Genomic DNA, 22,432 nt, shown 5'->3' on the forward strand with positions numbered 1-22,432 from the left:
TATGAGGGGGAAACTACACTCCCCAGGATTCTTTAGGGGAAGTCATGCACTTTAAATGCGAGTTGGATGTGCTTTAAATGTATTGTGTGGATCTACTTAATAAACTTTGCCTGCATGTAAATTGTTTTAATTAATTTTTAAAATGGAAATTAGCGATAAAGGTTACTGTGTGACCATGGGCTAGTCACCATCTCTCAGCCTAATCTGCCCCTTAGGATGAAAACAACAGAGGGGAACCATGACCACCCCAAGGAAGAAGGGCACACTTAAAATGTAGAGGAAATAATCATGTACAACCATAGTGTGAAATCACATACTTATTGGAACATTGTATGAAGAAATATTTATATAAGCATGACTGTCAAAGATGTTTATTGTTTACACAACATGTAAATATATTTATAGTGCAATGCTATGTTTGTTTACTCAGAAGCAAGTCCCAATGTATTCAACTGGGCTTACTCAAACAGGGAAGCGGGCACAGAACTGCAACCTCAAGTGATAAGGAACTTCATTCACCCAACCCCAAATTCAGAATCATGCCACTTTAAGCTGTTTTGCAATTGTTTATCCTTGTTTTTATGGTAATTGGATTTTAAAGGGATTTATTTTTTGTTGTGAGTTGCCTTGGTTTACAATCACCAACCCTACCTCACAGGGTTGTTGGGATGACTCCATATATACACACACTGGATATGTAAAAATACCCCATATAATACTTTACATAATAAAAGTGGTGATACCTATGTAAGCCTTACCTAATTGCTTTAAAAATAGGATTGGAGGGAAAAGAAAGATTTATAACACAAACATCCTGACTTCACTTATTGGCTACAAACCTGAAAGGGGGGGGGTAGAACTGCCAGCTACGAGCTCATTTAATAGAAGTTGGGGTGGCGGCTAATGTTTTGGTGTATATCTCGTGAACCAGACCACGTAGAAACTTAATTTTTTTTTAAATGAAAGCTGAAAGTCGAGAGATTAAGGTGACTCACCTGGAGAGGATGCTAAAGATCTGGAATCTCCGGGTGAAAACCAGAGACCTGGCAACCCTAGTCCCAGGCCACTGTTTGAGAAACACTGTGCTGACTTTAAATGACCAGGTACCTTTTTAACACAGGGAAGCAGTCAGAAATGGCATGCCTGCCTGCAGCCTGAAGTGTTATATTCTACTCAACCCCCTCAAGTTTCTACCACCTCATTCTGCTGCACACGTAGGCCAGAAAACAGAAGCAGGGCCAGTCCCACCCTTAGGCAGAGTGGCGGCCTCAGGCAGCTGATCTGGGGTGATATGAAAGGGCAGCAAACTGTTGCATTTTTATTATATTTTTCTCCTGGGGAGAGCTACTTGTGGAATTTTCTGCCTCAGGTAGCAAAATGATTTGGCTAGACTTTGGTACCTGACTGAGGCAGGGGCACAAGCATGCACTGCTCCAGGCAGCAAAATGTCTTGGGCTAGTCCTAAGAGGAAGATCTAGTTTGGATCTAGTTTCCCTTTCCTCGCACAATGTTCTACAGCAGCCTTTCCCAACCAGTGTGCCTCCAGATGTTGTTGGACCACAACTCCCGTCTTTCCTGACCATTGGCAATGCTGGCTGAGGCTGATGGGAGTTGTGGTCCAACAACATCTGGAGGCACACTAGTTGGGAAAGGCTGGTCTAGGGAATGATTTAAAAAAACAAAACCAGAAGAGCTCTTTCTTGAGCAGATGTCACCTTCTGGGTCCAGAAGGGTACCTTTGGATCCAACCCAATGCATTTCTTCACCCTAAAATTCTCTGTGCACGACAGCAGCAACGAACAGCATTTTCAATGTACCATTATCAGATGTTTCAGTGGAAAGGAAGGGATTTTATTTTGTTTTATTAAAAGAAAAAGAGTATCAGAGAAATAACTAATAAATCTATTGAGGATCTTGGCAGATTGTTGTGGGTGTCAAGGAAGTTTGTTGAGGTGGAGCTACATCTTTTGCATAATGAAGCCATTGCATCAAACTGTCATAAGAATCTTCTGTTCTCAGCTGTCTGACTCCATGCCAAGAAATCCTGAAAATATGGCCATAATCTCTATGCATTTTCAGCTGCTTCACAGAACTGAAGGCCAGGCCATCCCTAGCAGTGAATGAATGCCAAGTGTTACTCATTACAAGCATTCTTCCTCCAACATATTGGCCTCTGAACTTGAAGAATCCTCCTCTGAGAAGTATTCTCAGGAGTCCTGGCAGAATGCTCAGCAAAGATGTCAGAGGGGCACTGCAACGGCTAAGCATGCTCCGAGGGAATCGCAGAACACTGTATTTGAACAGGGTAGGAAACAAGCAAAGTCATATTATAGCGGAGTTTTACAATGGCTCATCTTCATTTGTGCACAGTTTCCGTCCATTTTTCACAACTTTACACAACACAGAGTAACTCCACATTTTCTAACAAGAACTGGGAAGAGAAAAGAGAATAGTGCAACGATAGAGCATAGGTGGGTGGGTGGGGCTGCACTCCCAATGTCTCCAATCATGGAGAGCCACTACTAGCCAGAATGGACAATGCTGGACTAAATGGACCAATCAGTATGCAGCTGCTTAAACAGCTCTGTCATTAAATGCATGAAAGTGTCTGTCTTTTTTTTTGTTACTTTCAAAACAAGAGCCATTGTGGTTGAGGGTGAGGAGAGCAGGATTAGGACCACAGAGCTCAAAGAGCAGGGATTAACCCGCTCCCTCTATGCTGTGGTCCCAATGAAAATCTATCCCCCCACCCAGCTACTATTAACCCCAGCAGGGAAACTTCCATTCGTCTGAGTTACATACAGACAAAGTGTGGAATTCTCCTTGCACTTACAAATACATTCCTTATTGGCCAGTGTCCTAAAATGTCACTGGTTCACTCTTAAATAAGCTTAAGTGGAAATATTACTGAAAAAGCAAAAGTGGAAATGATGTTATTAAGCCTTGATACCTTCCTCTCGTTTGCTTTGCTTTGTATATATTATTTCTTAAGATCACAGCGCCAAGGCTGGACATAAAATGCTGCAGAAGTTCCCAAAAGAAAAATGAAGAAAGAATTACTTCTGACTGTTTTAGAAGTAGTAGCAGCAGTAGGACAATTAGAATGGCTAGAAATTAGATGGTACAAAAACAATTATTTGCGATAAAACACTCACTACTTCAATGCAATATCCATTGCTAGCTTTAGACATTTTCACATCTGAAGCAAATCAAAAGATAGTGGGCTGGATCCAAACTACGTTAATCAAGCTTAATCCCTATTGAAATCAATGGAAATTATTATACAGCCACGAGAGTGGCTGACTACTATAGCCAGCATGGTGTTCTCGCATTCCGCAATGTTAAATTGAAAATAACCCCATGCCATTCTGTTGCTTCCCATAAGCTCAGACCCCTTGTTGGGCTTTTCTCTATCAGTGGTCTCATAATTTGGTAAAATTAATTAAAAATCAGCCATGTTCACAGGGTACCTGTAATCTTATTGCCCTATACTCTAACCTTCATCTTCTGCAATTTAAAAGTTAATTTAAAAATGCCTGGCTGATTTTTAATTAATTTAAGAAAATTTACATTGAAGTCAATGATCAGCACGGGCATGCTCAGTAAGAACCCACTGTCAGTGTTCTAAAAGCCAGACTCACAGTTGCTGGGCATGCCTAATCAGGGGGCCACACCCATACCAGACCTTTATTTCACTTTAGACAGTCATGGCTTCCCCCAAAGAATCCTGGGAAGTGTAGTTTGTGAAGCATGCTGAGAGGAGACTCGTACTCCCTGGACAGAGCTCCAGTGGCCAGAGTGATTTAACAGTCAGCCCCTCTTCTGGGGATTGTATCTCTGTGAGAACAGGGCCACTCCTAGCAACTCTCAGCACCCTTCACAAACTACACTTCCCAGTAATTTTTTTTTTTTAAATGTGACCAATATCCAGATCAATGAACAGATGAAATGTGTGCCCTAACACAATGCACTCCTCCAGTTTTACAGTGGCTGATTGACTGCTTCACCAATTTTTTGAACAGCAGCAGTAGAGTGTATGAAAAACCCTATCGTCTTCCTTGCTTCAGGTGTTTCCTTTAGAGATGCTGCAGCAAACTGACAAGTTCAGTTTTTGATCTTGATATTAGGGCAGTGCATTGGCTCTGTATGTACCCCAAATAATGATGCAAATCAGAATGATTAAGGGTAGTCTCATCATTTTACTGAGTTGGATCATGCCATTAACAACCTGTGTAGAGGCAGATCAAGGAGAACTCAACCTTCTGAGTAGCTCTGCTGCCTTGGCTTTTTCTAAAAAGTTAAACTAATCTCTCTCCCCCTCCCCTTTTTTTCTTTACTGAAAAATGAAACCAAGCTGACTGGGTAAGCATCCAGATCCTAAGAGGGGAAGAGGTACAGAGGAAAGAAGGTGAAGGTGGGGAGGTCAGGGGGGAATCTAGCTGTTAATCACAGTGAATTATTTTCCTAGTGCAGTCCAATCACAGCCATTTGGGGGAACGATTTTGAAGTAAACACGTGGGTCGTCATTTTCACATTTTGGCTGTGAGAACAGGATATAAGCAGATATTGAGATGGTCTGCTTCGTTCCGTCTTTCCGTCTTGCGTTTTCCCAACAAACAGTTGAAAAACATAGTTGTCTCACTCTTCACTTAATGGAAGGTACTTGCAGATGGCGCAGGGGGAGTGAGCAGGGCCGGCTTCAGGTTTCCAGGGGCCCTTGGGCACAGGGTGTCAGTGGGCCCTTGTCCCCTCCATTTCCTCCTCAAACCACATTCCTCCTCCCTTGTGGCCCCACTCGTTTCAAAGAAAACAAATCTTCACCAATATTGCAACCCCCCTCTTATAAAATAAAAATACAAACTTTTTGTTTATTTTAATTTGTTGGGGTAAATGTACCTATTTTGTAGGCCTCAGCTCCTAAGCATTTATTCTGGTTTACCATGTTAATGATAGGCAGATTATATTGTATCAGAGCCTGGGATCTTCCACAAAATGTACTGAGAAATAATTCTAATTTTTTTACTGTTCCTGTTGGCTTCTCTGCTTTAATGTTTTCCCAGACAAAAAGTATGTGTGTGTGTGGGGGGGGAGGGTTGAAGCCATCCGTTCCTGTCATTTGCAAAGATCTTTGAAAAAAGCACTTCAAATAAACATTTCAATTCTCCACCAGGATTTTCTACTCACATAAGAAGCTGCCTTATACCGAGTCAGATCCTTGGTCCATCTAGCCCAGTACTGTCTACACTGACTGGCAGCAGCTCTCCAGAGTTTCAGGCAGGAGTCTTTCCCAGAAGGACTCTCAGGTTCAGTCCCTGATGGTACCTCTCTTACCTGGAGATGCCACTGGGGACTGAATCTGAGGGACCTTCTCCATGCAAGGCAGATGCTGCAATGGCCCTTTTCCTGCACTCACAACTTACTCAACTGTGCTGAGATACTAGGAGATATTCTAGAATTAATCTTAACACTCCTTATTGCCACGTGGCACAGTTATATCAAAGCACCAGGGCAAGCCAAGGACAGATTAAAGGCTGCCCTTTCAAGCAAATACTATTTTTCAAAAGTTAAAATTCCATTTCTCAAAAAAAAGGCATTCACAATAATTCAGCTACAATTCACCTATATCTTAAGAAGTGTGTATCGTGTACAGAAATGACACTAAAGGATACCTCCACATGATAGGGCTTACATGCAGAAAGACCTTCAGATATTCCAGACCCATATAAACACAGATACAATACTCCAGAATGCCTCAGTCCATCAGACACCCTCCTAAAAATGTCCAATAAGAGGAATCACCTTTGATGTGCAGTGCAGAGTCACTGGTGGATATAGCGCTTTGTATGAAAGGACTGAAAAAAGAGCCTTTCTAGGGACAAACTATTAGTCTCTGAACATGCTGTGTTACCACCAACCATCATAAATGTACAAGTTCCCAAGTTAAAGAGACACATGATAAGTAGGACCTCCTGCCAGAACTGGTTTCAGATCCCTGCTCAGCCATGAAGCTTGCTGGGTGGCCTTGGGCCAGTAACTGTCTCTCAGTCAAACCTACCTCACAGCAGCGTTGAGAGGATAAAATGGGGAGGGGAAGAACTGTCTTTGAGCTCCTTATAGAAAGAGCAAGATACAGTATCAATGAAAATAATAATAGGAGCTTCCCAGCTACAGCTGGGGTGGTGGGGAGGCAGGAGGTGGGGAAGACAGGGAATTCATATACAAAAGCCCCAGGACAGACCTGAACAATGGAAGTTTGCCTATAAAAAGGGAGGGAGTCTCTTAACTCTCTCTCATCAGTGGGGCAAAGGGAATGAGGAGGTGGGAAGGCAATTATTATTATGTAATTAAGGCTGCAATCCAATGCACACTTACCTGGGAGTAAGTTCCATTGAACCCAATGGAGCTTACCTCTGAGTAGACATTATTGGATTGCAGCCTAAGAAACCCAGGAAAGCCTTCTTACCTTCCTTCCAAGCACAACAGCCCACTCTTAGGTTGCAGTTCTAACTACATTTACCTGGGAGGCAGCTCTTCTGAATTCAACAGGGCTTACTTCTGAGCCATTAGAATAGGCATGGTTAGGCTCTTTTTCAGCACCTTCCTCCCCTCAGCATTGCCTCGCTTCTGCTGCTACAGGCCAGTAAGAGCTGCCTCTCCTCCCATGCCTGAAACTCATGACAGGCAGGGCAGCTCCTTAGCAACCATCCTGGTGCTTCTCTTCCCCAGCAGCAGTGCAACCAAGCAGGACAGACTCTGTTGCTGTAGAGCTGGCGGGGCTTGCCTGCACCACCGCCCCTCTGATTTCCTCCTCTGCTACTGGCCTGCACTTATCCCAGGAGGGCCCCCTGGATCCCTGTGTGAGATCCTGGGCCCTTGGGCCAGTGCCCTACCTGGCCATGTGCTAGCGCCAGGCCTGCAAGTGAGCAAAAAACAACTACGACTTTTCCAGTTTTTTTATAACCAAAGTAAAATCACCTAACACAATAACTGCTAGACCTATTTTGTCGCAACTTTGGCAGGTTTCTTTCCCAGGGGAACCTCCTTCATATCCTCAGTTTTCAAACCAATTGCCTCCCAAAGCTAGGGGAGGGGAGGGGATTTCTCTCTTCCCACCCAAAATGGTAACGTCTGCCCATCTTTCTAAAAATTGGCAGGCTTCCTCCCCAATGGGCAACTATGCCTGTAATTTGCATTCAATGATGGCAAATAGTAAAAGCGTTATAGATGTTTCCTTTTTCTTTTTTTAAATCACAGGTTCCTTGCACGAAAACCCCTGGATGGGTATGCCTCCCATCATCCCCAGCTAGCCAATGGTCAGAGATGATGGGAGTTGAAGTTCAACACCATCTAGGGACCCAAAGCTGAAGAACACTGCCTTAGGTTATAAGGGTTCCAGAGGTCATCTAGTCCAACCATTTGCTCCAAAGCAGAATAGGCTACATTGAAAACATCCTCACCTAGATGCTTATCTAATTTTACCATGTGGGATTACGTTAGCTAGCACTGGGCTGGTATTCAGCAACCATTTCTGATAACTTGTTTTGAATTATTTTGTTTGCATTGAAGCGCATTAATTATTTATCTTTTTAAACTTTTCCTTAATCAATATGTTACAGTGCTGTTTTTTAATATGATTAATCACATGTAACAGAGCTTTCTCAGCAATAGTTCCATAATTATGGATGCAATTCCTGTAGATATTTGGTAGGCTCCATCTCTTGTGTTTTTAAAGAAGACTTTAAAAACCTACATTTTGTTGATGCTGGATAGTTAAGCGGGGTATGGCTAAGTTTTACATTGGTGATATCAAATATTAGTCATACTCAGAATAGACCCATTCCACTCTGAGCATGACTTAAGTTGGATATCATCAACCCCAGTGAAGAAAACCCCTGTGTGTTCTGGGATGCAAAGGGTACCTTCCTCTTGAAGGTAGTTGGAACATGTGGGCATGGAGATCAGTGTCCCTTTCTGTTCTTCAGGTGGGTACCATCACCACAAGGACAAAATAACCAATCTGTCTCCTTCAAGTGGGTAGCATTCGCCATGGCCAGTCTTCAGGCAGGCAGCATCAGTCTGAGGGCACAGTGACAAATCTGTCTTCTTCAGATAGGCAGCATCAGCATGAAGTCACAATGGCCAGTCTCATTGAGGAAGAAGCATCAACATGAGGACACAATGGCTAGTCTCACTCCTTCAGGCTGCCAACATCACCATGAAGTCACAATGGCCAGTCTCTCTCCTTCAGGCAGGCAACATCAGCAAGAGTCAGTCTTCTTCATCTAGGTACCATAAGCGTGGGACCTGTTCCTTTCTCTTTTTATTGGAACAGATGGTAATCATTGCCTCATGGAAGCAGACAGAAACAGGAGTCTGTGGGTATAACCACTCCCATTGGGGTGGGCATACTCAGGAGCATGTGAGTGCCCTCCTTCCCTTAATGAAATAGGTAGTAGCAGTAATTTGTAGGTATAGCAGCAAATAGTGTATCTTTCAGTGAAATGGGCAGCAACATTTTGGTAGAACATAGGAAGCTACCTTATAGAGACTAGCTCAATATGGTTGACATTGTTCATCTAGCTCAGTATTGTTGATGCTGACAAGCAGCATCTCTCCAGGATTTCAGACCTGGGTCTCTCCCAGCTCTACCTGAAGATGTCTGGAACTGAACATGGGACTTTTGGCATGTAAAGCAGATGCTCTAAAACTGAGATATCGTCCTTCCCTTAAGGTAGTTTTAGATGTTTTAATGTTTGTGATGTAGTATTGTGTTGTGAACTGCTCCTGTGCTCCTTTGGGAGAAAGGGTGGTACAGAAATATAAATAGCAATAATCAAATTTACTTCTCATCCGGGGGTGGAAAATAGGAGCTGTATGTGAAAATTTGTGTGCAAGATAGAGGAAAAAATAGTGTACGGATGAGGAAATGCTTGTGCAAGCTACTTGAAGGTTGACAAATCACAATGGAAGGCGCATTCAGATGTGCAGTCAAACATGCATCCCACAGAAAGCAATGAATTAGCCAGACAGCATCCACATTTGGACTACATTCTGATACACATTCCAGTCTACTTCCCATTCACATTGGTGGTTCCTAAAAACAAGGTTATCTAAAGCACTCTGTGAAATTTCCACAGGTATCTGGAACTATGTGGCCGAAAAGCAAAAAACTCCCTAGCAACAAAGGGACAGGAATCACATCCGTCTGAGTTCCTCTTTACTTTAACCCACCTATTGGTGCACATAAGTGTCATACCTGTGAATCCAAAATCAGATTATTTATAAGCTAAAAATACAGTCATAAATGAATAGAATTCCCCAGTAAACTCACAACTGAGCCATACAAAAATATCAATTGCCTGATATTTTTGCTCCAAGAATTCTCTTTGGCCTTTCTAGGCCTTCACCCAGGAAGATATATCTGCCATTTGCAACCACATTGTGTTTCAAAGATTGACGTTTATTGTTTTTATCTTATAAAAAATATCAAGGTGTAATTACGAGTTAAGCGGGTAGGGTGCCCTGTCTCTGGTTTTCAGTGATTTGGTATCTTTGTTACCAAAAATGGCTGTAAATATATGTTTCAGTCACATATTTGTATGTGCAGTGAAGAGTCACAGGTTTGGGAACTTTCCTCCCAGTATTTGTTTGTTTTTAATATTGAGGAACATTCAAATGTGAAATCCTTCACATGTCTAAAACAAGCATTATTTCAGTGCTGAAAAAGCTTCCGTGCCTTCCCCCATGCTATCCTTTCCAGTAAGAGCTCCTTCCTGCTGTTTGTGAATAAAAAACAACAACCCTTCATTGTCTTTTCAGATCTTTCCTGAAAACACATACATTCTATAGCTTTGATCAGGAAGCAAGAAGACTAGATTATTTCTTCAGTGTCTTGTAACATGGCAATGGCCTTCAAGGACATTAAACTCAGGAGATCATGGTCATTCCTTTCCAAGGGATGATTGCTCTTTGGGTTTCCACAATGAAGCTTTCTGTTTTAATATACACATGCTGCAAAATAACCTCCATTTTAAAGCTGCAGTGTAAATTTCAAATCCCTACTACCCTTCGAAGAACATTTCTGGCAGGAGTCAGTGTTAAAGTTTAACCATCAACTTTAGTCTTTGGCATCAAGCAACAATTTGTTTGTGGTCTTCCAAAACTGCAGAGATCCCCACCATCTGGTATTACTGTAGTAACTGGCTGGTAACTTTAAATATATATTGACTTGGAAAGTAGTTATCTCACCAGAAAATCTTAATGTTTCTCAGTGAAAAACTTTGCTTCATCTGTTTTCCTTGCACAGTGAGTTCAAGTTCAGACCATGTGGAGTGAGTGACTTATGTGCTTCAGGCCTTGTGAGCAGGGGGAAAACCTGCTCATGAAAGATGCAGGAAAGCGTGGAAAGAATAAAACATTTAAAATTCCAAAGTTATCTAAAAAAATAGTGAAAATATTAAGGTGATTTCCTGGATGGTTTGAATTTCCAGTCCTTGTAGCCTCTAAAGAAATCTTGAATAGATACAGTAAAAGTTAGGGAACTAATGTGGCATGGGAACAGTGCACTGCATAATGTAAACATCATTCCTTCATATACGTTAGCATTATATTTTAAAATAGATGATTTAAATACGTTAACAAGACAAAATAGTTCTGCAATGAGAAAGCTAGAGGAAACATCCATAAGTCTCATGACATGATCAGTCCAGTGGAAACCACTGCACTGGAAAGAAAGTCCTTGCACAATAACTCTTATTTCCCCAAAATCACTTATTTCCTACCTATGACAGCACCAGTATTTGTCACAGCATACTGACTGTAATTGCTATAGAGATATAGAAGGTTTCCTAGTGTCCTGTCTTGGCCATTTGATGCCTGCAAGAGTGGAACAAAGTTCTCTAGGGAGCTACAGGGCACAGGTAATTGGTATTAAACAGCAAAAAGTCACAGCTGGTCAGCTTTGAGGGAACCGGTGAATGGCAGGCGGATAGAGAAGGTATCAAGTGAAACCAGGTATCAGAGCAAGATTTGCAAGAGATAAACTCTAGACCATGAATAGCTCCAAGGCAGACAATTTGCTCCAACCACTACAGGAGCCAAAATCATGGCATACTGACGCAAGTTCCGATGCACCAATTACTGCCTGTCCTGGGCCATGCTCTGCCTTGGAGCCTAGCATTCTGGTACTCTATGGTTTTCCTGAAGGCCCCTGGCATCTCAATAAAAGAGGAGGAGGTACACCTGGGGTCCTGGCTGGTTGGTGAGATTGTTCCTTAGGAGGGCTCAAGCTGCCTACACTACTGAGCTGCTCAATCCTGGGTCTCTGCTGGATGTGCTGCTTCCTCCCTGGTCTGCTTCTCCCTTGACTTGAATGAGGCCAGTTTGGGTTTATCTACCACATTTTCCAGGATGGCATTGGGGTCTCCACTGCACTCCCTTCCCAAACTTGCTGGGCAAATCCATGGCCTCTACCAATTGCACACATGATCTTATATGGCCTGCAGAAACGGTAACCCAAACAGGAGCTCTGCAGAAAGAAACAAAAACTAGCTTCCAGTCACAAAATTCTAGGAAGGCCATAGCCCCTCTGATATTCATGAGATATTGTAAATTATTAGCAGAAACCATGGAAAATATAACTCTGATTAGCAGTTCAGTATCCTAGGATGACGTCCATTGAGGCCAAGTACTACAGAGAAGTGGGCATAACATACTGCAAGTAAGCCATATTTTATTCCTGCCCTTCCAGCTGGAAATTCCTGCTCTTCATTGTATGAAAATGGAAATGGGCTGCCTTCAAGTTGATCCTGACTTATGACGACCCTATGAATAGGGTTTTCATGGTAAGCGGTATTCAGAGGTGGTTTACCATTGCCTTCCTCACTGTATGAGAGGATTGTTTATTATTATTATTATTATTATTTATTACATTTATACCCTGCCTTTCTTTTCATCATAGAAACCCAAGGTGGCTTACATATGGTTCCCAGGCAGTCTCCCATCCAGGCACTGACCAGATCTGACCCTGCTTAGCTTCAGCAGAGAGCTGGCCTCATGTGCCTTCAGACCATTGCCTGGGATGAGCTGTGCAAATAACCAGAGGTTTCTCATGGAGGAAAAGCCCTCCCAAAGAAGTTAAAATTTCAATTGAAAAATACAAACCTGGCATACAGAGTAATGCCATTGATCCATCTATCCATCTGCATATGCTTTGGTAGTCTCCTCTGAATGACAACAGCTCTTCAAAATATCAGGAACAGAGCTTTCCCTCTCTACCTGAAACTCTTTTAACTGAAGAGATCAGGGACTTTCAACACACAAAGCACATTATCTACCACTGAGGTATGGCTCACCCAATAAATTAAGCTTAGGGTGGCTAGTTATGCATTGCCAACAAAGCGGATTTGCATTGCCAAAAACAGGATGCCAATTTGCATAAAATTTGCATATGGTAATTTTTATCTATAGACACAAATTTAGAAATAATTATTGTAATTTAAATAGAAATACAATACATTTCACCATAGAAGGGAAGACGATGGGTGACTTGTTTGTCTGCTCATTGTGCTGCCCTGGTGCTGCTAATCTTTGGCAACTTCAGGGGTCCTCTCTTCCATTTTAAGGTTCCTTATCTTCAAACCACCTTTTCTTTGGACTGGACAACCCTCAAACAGAGGACACCTTCCAACAGAGGACTGTCTTCTGGCAACCTTTCAAAATAGAGAATTGTCCTCTGTAAAGGACACATGGCCTCCCTAATTTAGGGGTGCCCAAGCCCTTCAACCTGCCCCATGGCTTGCCATTTATTGCTGTGGAGCACTTAAAGGCATTTTCCTATATGGAACTTCAACTAAATTGAAAATAGCTAATTTATGTGAAGTTGCAGGATGGTAGAAAAGAAAAGGCCAAGCATTTTATAGTCCGCCACATCCTCAAGTTTATGGGAAGCCACAACTTTAAAAATACAAAAGAAATCTTGTTGTTGCTGTTATTGTTATTACTACTACTGCTACTACTACTACTACTACTATTACTACTACTACTACTACTACTACTAATAATAATAATAAAATTTTATTTCTGAGTCGCCTATCTGGCCGGGTTAACAGCCACTCTAGGCGACGTACATAATAGGATAAAATACAACATATGAAATAAAATACAACATATAAAATACTAACAGATAACCCAAAACCTCAACTATAATGAGCTAAAACCATCCACAACTATAACAAGATAAAACTAATCCACCCCAGGAAGATTGTATGCCCGCCTAAATAGCCAGCTAGCAGCATCAGTTAGATTCCTGACCTGACCTTGAGGTCCCAGGGCAGGTTATAACAATTTAAATACACAGTATCAAAAACATTTAAAACCGATTACGATAAAGAGAATAGGGTGGGTCCTAAAATATATATCCCAAGTGCCAAAGGCCAGGGTAAAGAGATTCATCTTCAGCATATGACAACTACATAATGAAGGTGGCAGATGCACCTCTGTGGGGAAAGAATTGCACAATTTAAACAGATATATGATAGAGATGACTATGACAGCCCTACTTCAAGGTATATCATCAGGAGTCGAGTTGTTACAGGAGCTACTAAAACCAAACCCTTATGCAAAAGTAATATGAATTGCTGATATTTAACCAATTTCTTATAAAAATATTACTTCTCCATAGGAAACCTGATTGCACCTGACATATGCACAGTTAGATGTAACCATGAACTAGGAGTGCAAGCCTTAGCATGTTTACTCAGAAGTAAGCTCCACTGCCTTCAATGAGTCTGTCTCAGATATGTGTGTTTAGGATGATAGCTATGATCTGGTGAAAACCAGCCTGGCGCTGCCTATTCAGAACGTTGAAGATACCAGTTGACCAGGACTGGCTCCTATACTGTATATCACTAAGCCCCCCTATTCATTTCATAACTCCAGTGGTGGCTTCTCTTCCTCCTCCTTGCAGATGCCACCATCCCACAGTTGGGATTGGGTGAGTGTACAGTGGTGGTTTCTGCTCCTCATCACCACTCACTTGCTGCTCATCCAGCAGTGATTTCAGGAGCTGTTTGGTGATGGGACCCTGGTGCATACGCCATGGTATATGCCTCACCATAATGACCACTGCTGCTGGGCTTACTCCTGATAGGCTGTGCCTTGCGGACCAAACTCAGGGGCTGTGTCAATCTGGCGCCTTAAAAAACAGTCCTTCTGAGCTTTTGCCCAGCTCCCTCTGAGCAGTGAGAGGTCTATAGGGCCTCTGAATAATAAATAAATACCAACTTTCATATATTTTCCATGTCTTCTTAAAGATCCAAATATGCAAATTTCAACATGAAAATCAAAACTTAGGGGGGGGTGAAATACATGTTTTCAATATTAGAGAGGGAGAATAGCCAGCATAGACAGGCTTGCCTCCATTTAAACTGGAATAAACGAAATGAAATATAGCCTTGACCTTGACTAGCCCGCTCATGTTTAAAACTATTAGCCTTGTCTACACTAGCTATATTTGCTACGTTGGCTGATTTGGCTACATTTTTCTCTTAATGTAGACCAGCTGTGTGTATGCACGGAACACAAACATGCAATAAACAGATTTAGAATCCTGCTCATAATATCATAGCCAAATCTAGCTGTGAAGTGACAAACAATAATGAACAAGAAAAGGGGGAAGAGAGAGAGAGAACTCCAAGGAGATTACATTCCAAGTTCCTGAGAAAGCTCCATTGGAAGGCTTGGCGCAGAAGAGCTAGCTGGTGGAGATGTAAATTAGCCTGGACGAAGAAAAGATGAAAAGGAAGAAAGCCTGCTCTTTTGAGGTCTGAGGAGTCACGTGGGCACTCCGTCTAACAAGCTTCAAGGTAGGTAACGCACCATTTCTGAAACAGTTAACTTTTGTCAGACGTTCCAAACTGAGGATAGCATCAACCTGCTCTCATTTGTAATACCCTTTGTAGATGATTATATGAAACAAAGATTTTAAACTCAAACCAGGTTTTCCACTGGGGAAGAATCCAAAGATGTTCACTGAGACGGAGAAGAAAGCCAGATGGCATGTGTTGGTATAGTTAAGGGTTACGCAGAGCAAGTCAATAGGAAATGAGCCGAGAGGGGGGAAAAAATCACAACCCACAGTTTCATTACTGGCAAGCGAATACTCCGGGGGTGATTGCAAAAGAGCTTTATGGGTTTCTTTCCTTCCCAGGATCGACTTAAATATTTGTATTGTAACACAGGCACAAACTTGTATCTAGGGGTTTAATGGCTGTTTCGAAAGGATTTGGTATATTAAAAATGTAGTTACTCAAGCTATTGCCACAAAAAGAGCTGATACTTGGATACTAATTAAAAACATAACCTTTGGTATTGCTAATATTAGTTTCACTTTCTCTTTCTTCTTCTGACAGAAGCTGTTAATAATGGGCAATGCATCTGGATGGGGAGATTTTCCTTCCAAAAAGGAATGTTCACACAGTATCCCTCTTGCTCAGGGCAATGTATTTTATGAACGTGCCAGCAATTGCAGTAGGAAAAGGGGGTCAGGGAAAAGAATCAGATGTGATATTTATAAGTACACACACACAAAATTCAAGCTTCTAATTTGACACCATAAAAAGTCACATGGAGGGAAACAAGCCTTCCACTTCCATTAAAAACTAAAATTACTTCCTGGCTAGGGTTCAAATAATGAAATTAAAGGATTTCACTTCAGAGACTTTGAACTGAAAAATTGGAATGCCTTCCATTTCAAAAGTCATGAGTCTTCTGATCGGCATTTTGCAACAGCTAAGCTATACTGACACCAGAAGTTATTCACATGCTTTGTCCCTGAATGTGCTATATCTCATTACTTCATACTGCATCCCATTTCCAATTTTAAACTTGGAATTAAATACTTCAATTACACAAGTAACTTAAAAACACAATGACAAAATATAGGGCACACTTATATAGCCTTTATTTATTTATTTAAAACCTTTAACTGCCCCTCACCAAAAGAGTCTAGGATGGTATACAAAAGTGAATAGAGCCCTGTTGGTTGGTTGTACTGTGTGTCTTTTTGATCTTGGCACATCCTGCAAGCAGTACGGGAGCATATATAAAATCAGATTTGAATTCAGGTACCACTGACGTCAACGACACAATACAAGTGGTATGAGCAAGCACTGATGTAGCACAGTTAGCTACAGAACTGAGCTTCAAAGAACATAAGAAGAGCCTGCTGGATCAAGCCAGTGGCCCATCTAGTCCAGCATCCTGTGCTCACAGTAGCCAATCAGATGCCCATGGTATTCCTGCAAGCAGGACCTGAGCACAAGAGCATTCTCCCCTCCTGCAGCTTCCAACAACTGGTATTTGGAAGGATACTGCCTATGACTATGGAAGTCCCTGGTCCAAGTTTCACCTCTGCCATAAACTCACTATTGGAGGTTGGTATATATTGCAGCAGAGTGCAGACATGAATAGTCTTGTAAGACTGTGGGTGAAAGAATAAAGAAAGGTTTATTACTACTGGGAAATAAAGCCATTCTGACTACAGGCATACATGTGGCCGTTGCAGAACCATGAGGCTATAACTCTCAAAAATATCTCTGGCTGGAAAAGGAAGGAAGGAAGTAAAGCCTGAGAAAAACAAACAAGTGGTGATTTCAAGGAAGAAATTGGTGAGGGAAGAATAGGTTGCCTTTCTGTCTGTCCCCACCCCCCACCCCCAGTTCAGGTTACTTGTTACAAGCTTCCATGTTTTACTCCCCAACATTCACAAGATGGCCTTAGGCACATCTTTCTCAGCCTCAGCCCTTCCTTCTGCCCCCATATGCAATATAGAGATAATAATACTGACCTACCTTACAGGGTTGTTGAAAGATTGATAATGTATATGAAGCACTTTGAATATTTGAAAGCACTATATAAATATTGTTGTTATCATCACCATCATCAGTATCATTAATTCTACTTTTCAAATTAATATTATTTTATAGGTAGCATTCAGTTATATCCCACAGTTCCTCCAAGGAGCTCAAGGCAGCATTCTTTCTTTCTCCCCCATTTTAATCCTACAACAACCCTGTGAGATAAGTTAGCCAGAGAGAGAATGGCAAGCCAAAGGTTCCTCTAGGAGCCTTACGGCTGAGAAGGGATTTGAATCTGGATCTCACCAATCTGACACGCCAACTATAACATCACAACGGTTCTCATGCGTCAGTTACTATTATCAGTTTTCCCGCCCAAAAGAGCACTATTGCCAACCAATGTCTTCTACTCAAGGCATGAAATGAAGGGAAAAAATTCTCTATGAAAGTTTATATGATTAACAACAAATAAAGTAATAACGGTAAAGTCCTTTTGGCACTGATGGTCACTGATTGTACATATAGTCTCTAAATCCCATAGCTAGCCCAGCTTGCATGAGTAGAGGCCGTAGGATTCAGTACTATGAGACACATCTCACACAACTGTCTTTGCAGAAGTCAGTAACATCCCACTGCAGTAACTCAGGCACCTGGTTTCTATTTTGGAATGTGGCTTGCAGTTCTACGCCTTTGTTGACTCAAAAATAAATTCATTCCCCTCCCCCTTTTCTTTTCACTGTAATAGCAATATCAGAGTTTTAATTCTATGTGGTAGCTAGCAAGGACATTTTTTAAATCTGTACTGAGCGAACTGCCCCCTGCCTGCCAAATTCTGGTCTTGCCAACAAAGTCTCTCTCTGCGTGGGGGAGCGGTGAATGGTGGAAACTACAAGATCAAGTGAATTCGTTTAAATCTGATACCAGCAAAGATGCTTTGCTAGGCAGGTAAATGCTAAGTAATTTGTTACATGTACCTATGGGAATAACAAAATATTTCAGTAATGCTAGGACCATGAATCTCATCCCTAGTAAGATCTCAAGATTGCAATATTAACTTTACATTATATTTTTACTATTTACTCAGGAATTGTATAGGCAAACGCCTTACAATTGTATCTACAATTCCTTTTATGCATGCACATGTGCATTTTTTTTATTTAAACCACCAAGGTAAGAGAGATTTATATCAGGTAATGCAAGCTCTCAATTGTTTTGGAGAGATACACACATCTTTTATCAATTTATGCAACTGTAAAATGGAAACCTACGTGTACCCAAAGAAATCAGTAATAAAACCCCAGTGGTTAGCCACAGTACTTAATTTTATGAGTTAGGGGGTTTCTTTTCTTCCCCCCCCTTTTTTTTTAAAAAAAGTAAGGGCTTGAATGCTTTAAGAATTCTACATTCCTTAAGTCCTGCTTTTCATTTGGGGTTGACAGGCAAAGTTCAGAACACATCATTACGGGGTTCGCAGTCACTGCTAAAGGTAACGCTCATATTACAAATGAATTAATAGAAAACACTTACCTTCCCTACTAGCTTGCCTTTCCTGTTCATGCAAAGGTAAAAGTCTGTCTCTTTCCCTTTGATCCGGACTTGACTGCCAAATGTGTCTGTTTCCACTAGAAGCTGGGCTTGTAAAGGAAGAAGAAAAACACAGACATTTACCAGACTGGTCATAGAGTGAATGAGTGAAGGAGAAGATACCTTTCTATATATTCTCCAAGTCAGTGAAGTGAGACAGAGCATCCATGCTATATCACTGGGAGAGAAGGGACGACAGCAAAGAGAAGCATGTTAGCCCTCATGAGCTATCCAAAACGTGGCTGCCAGACCAACATAAGGGCTGCTTATGCTGCAGTATGTAGCTGGAATTTTATGTGAATATAAGATTGCCATTACAATAAATGGAACTCTGTTGAACTGGGGATATGTTGCATTATTTCTATAAAATGAACCACATCCCTTTAAAATAAGGGACATCTGACAGACATTGCCTTCAGGTTGCACACTGCAAAAGCAAGTCCACTAACTAATATACAGTAGGTTCAACTGGAAGAAACTAAGGAAGTTCCTAATGCTACTGCTCTAACAAGGGGTCAAAGAAAGAACCCAGTTAGAAGCAGCAGGGTTAAGCAATCTGCCTCATGTGGCTCCAAGAAGGGAATAGGAGCCCCTTGGTCATCCTTGTTGCTCTCCTCTGAACCTGTTCCAGTTTCTCTGCATCCTTCTTAAAGTATGGTGTCCAGAACTGCATGCAGTGCTCAGGATGAGGCCTAACCAGTTCCCCAACAGAGGGGAACTAGATCCCTCTCACATGTAGTATTGCTGAGCCAAGTATCCCCCATCTTATAACTGTGCATTTGCTTTATTTGTCCTAGGTGTAGAACTTTGCACTTATCCCTCTTAAATTCTAATTTGTTGTTTTCAGCCCAATGCTCTAATCCAGCCTTTCCCAACCAGTGTGCCTCCAGATGTTGTTGGACCACAACTCCCATCAGCCTCAGCCAGCATTGCCAATGGTCAGGAAAGATGGGAATTGTGGTCCAACAACATCTGGAGGCACACTGGTTGGGAAAGGCTGCTCTAATCAAGCAAGATCCCTTTGAATGCTGTTTTTGTCTTCCAGGTATTAGCTGTCCTTCCCAATCTTGTATCATCTGCAAATTCAATAAGCATTCCCTGCACGTCCTCATTCAAGTCATTAATAAAAATGTTGAAGACTACTGGGCCCAGGACTGACCCCTGTGGTACCCTGCTTGTTATCTCTCCCCACTTAGAGAAAGAGCCATTGATAAGGACTCTTTGAGTACGATTTTGTAGCCAACTGTGGATCTACCGGAGAGTTGCTCCAGCACACATTTAGGTAGCTTGCCAATCAGAATATCATGGGGCACTTTGTCAAAAACTTTGCTGTAGTCAAGATACTTTATGTCCACAGCATTCCCATAGTCTACCAGGGAGATTACTCGATCAAAACAATGAGACAAAATTAGTCTGGTAGAATTTGTTCTTGACAAATCCATGTTGGCTTCTAGTAATCACTTCATTGTTTTCAACATGCTTACAGATTGACTGCTTTATAATCTCCTCCAGAATTTTCCCAGGGACTGATGTCAGGCTGACTGGTCTATAGTTCCCAGGTTCCTGCATTTTGCCCTTTTTGAAAAAAGGGACAACATTAGCCCTCCTCCAGTCATCTGGCACTTCACCCATCCTCCACGATTTCGCAAAGATAATAGACAGTGGTTCCGAGAGTTCTTCAGCCAGTTCCTTCATTATTCTAGGATGTAGTTCATAGGGCCCATTATTCATCGTGCCCTGGAGATTTGAACTCGTTCAAAGTAATTAGGCATTCCCTGACCATTTGTCTATAAATCGCAAGCTCAAATGTCTTGGGCTGGCTCTTGTGAGGAGGAGCAGAGTGAGGAAGAGCCACAGAGCTGTGCAGAGTGCATGTTTTACTCGCTGGAGATCCCATGTTCAGTTCATCCCCAGCTTTTTTTGCTAAAGGATCTTAGGGAGCAAAGAAAGACCCTTGTCAAAGAGAAAGCCCTTTTCCTAAGATCCAGGAGAGCTGCTGCCAGCCAGAGTAGACAACACTGGGGAAAGTGGAGCAGTATAAGGTGGCTATGTATGCTGTCAATCATTGGTTAAAATTATTCCCATGGCTTTGGCCACCAATGTTGCTGTATTCCTATGTCAAGGATGTGGGAGGGGAGAGGGGGATCCAGTCTTTGTGCTATGTATAAAGTTGACTGTCAGATAAAAACAACTTTTGGTGAACTTTGTCCTATGGATTCAACAACAAAACATAATGACAAAAAGATTCCATATCACCCATTGCATCTTGAACCAAATGTGGATTTCAGTCATGTATGTAAAATAGGTCTGCATCTTTTAAAATTCACATTTGTCTCCCTTTTCCAAAACATACTCATGAAAGCTGGGTAGTTTCAAAACTACAAGATACATCACCTCACCCTCAAACTAAAACAAGTATGAGTAATACCCAGGCTGATTTTAATTTGAAAAATATCACCTTAAAAAGATGTTGGTTCCCCAATGTGAAAATTAAAACCATCTGGATAGCGTGATTTCCAATAATTAATCTCGTTCTCCTTTGACACTGTTACTAATTAAAATACGATACCCCTTTTTTCAAGTGAAGACTTTAAATAAATTTTAAAGAGCCAATAAAATATTGTAATATTTTTTGGAAACAAATGAAAATTACCTTTTCTCCTACTTGCACAGACTAAAAATGCTGAAGCTGTACCTTTATGCTAACAAGAACTAATTAAGTCAAGGCAGCACTGAAGGCAGAGATCTTCCTGGGAAAACATCAGTGATGTTTACACAAAAACCAAGGACCAGTAGACACAGTGCAATGGGTCTTAAATGCAATATACAAGACATTTAAAAGGAAAGTTTTAGAATTACATTTCCAAGACCACAATTGTGAACTCACTTACATGGAAAGTAGGCCCACTGAACTCACTGTATAAGTTCACGGTAATAATTTATTCCCAGGCACCCAAACAACTGAGAATAACAGTGATCATGGAATATACCCAGAACCATGCTGTCACATGGGCTGTAGATACAATTCTGTGATGTATTAAAAACTATTAGGCACAGAGCAAAGGACAAAGTGGGAAGGCCCTGACCTCATTTGCTGTTTTTTTTCCCCTAGAGTGATTGCAAATAACTTTTCAGATAATTTCAGAATTATTCTGCGCTGTACATGGCATGAAATTAGACCCAGGCTTTGGATCCCTCAAGATGGGATACTTTTATACTACTTATGTAATATGAGCCAGAACCATTTTTATGTATTAGTATAACTACCACTCAGCCTTTAGGTAAACCTTTTTAAAGAGATACTGTAATTTTTTTAGAACTCTATTTTTTTCAAAATGTTGGTACTATATTCTTTAGTTCTTCATTGCAACTAACTGAAGAGCTACATGTTACATTGCAGCTGCATGGGCTGAAGCTGTAACAGACACTTCTTCATTGAAGAATGGGAGGGGTGAGTTGCACAAGAGTAGGAAGGAAAGGAGCATGTAACCTTTTTGACACACCTCCCCTTCCCAGCTGGGTTTAAAAAAAGGTGTCCCCGCACTTATAGTGCGAGCCGTTTCCGACTCTTAGGGTGACATCTTGCGACGTTTACTAGGCAGACCGTATATATGGGGTGGGATTGCCAGTTCCTTCCCCGGCCTTTCTTTACCCCCCAGCATATGCCAGGTACTCATTTTACCGACCACGGATGGATGGAAGGCTGAGTGGACCTTGACCCCTTTTACCGGAGATTCGACTTCCTCCTTCCGTTGGAATTGAACTCTGGCCGTAAGCAGAGCTTCGGCTGCGTTACTGCCGCTTACCACTCTGCACCACGGAGGGTCAACCCAGCTGGGTTTAGCTGCTGTTTAGTCCAGAGTGGTCCACATTTGTGAGAAAAAACATGGGCCTGAAATAGGGATGGATGAGAATTTTGATTCAGTTCGCATTTCAAACTGAATGTATCAAATTCACACTTTCCTAAACGACATGAGAACTGAAACACAGAC

At 41.7% G+C, this 22,432-nt stretch overlaps 1 protein-coding gene across 1 annotated transcript in view; it reads right to left on the reverse strand.

The window, feature by feature from the left end:
- FGF18 (fibroblast growth factor 18) overlaps positions 1–22,432 on the reverse strand; it is a 208,982-nt gene that overhangs the window by 19,893 nt on the left and 166,657 nt on the right. Inside the window, 1 exon segment of the mRNA XM_061622474.1 lies at positions 18,384–18,490. Coding sequence (XP_061478458.1) covers positions 18,384–18,490 — 107 coding nt within the window.

The sequence above is a fragment of the Rhineura floridana genome, chromosome 4, assembly GCF_030035675.1.
Source record: "Rhineura floridana isolate rRhiFlo1 chromosome 4, rRhiFlo1.hap2, whole genome shotgun sequence".
Taxonomy (NCBI): domain Eukaryota; kingdom Metazoa; phylum Chordata; class Lepidosauria; order Squamata; family Rhineuridae; genus Rhineura; species Rhineura floridana.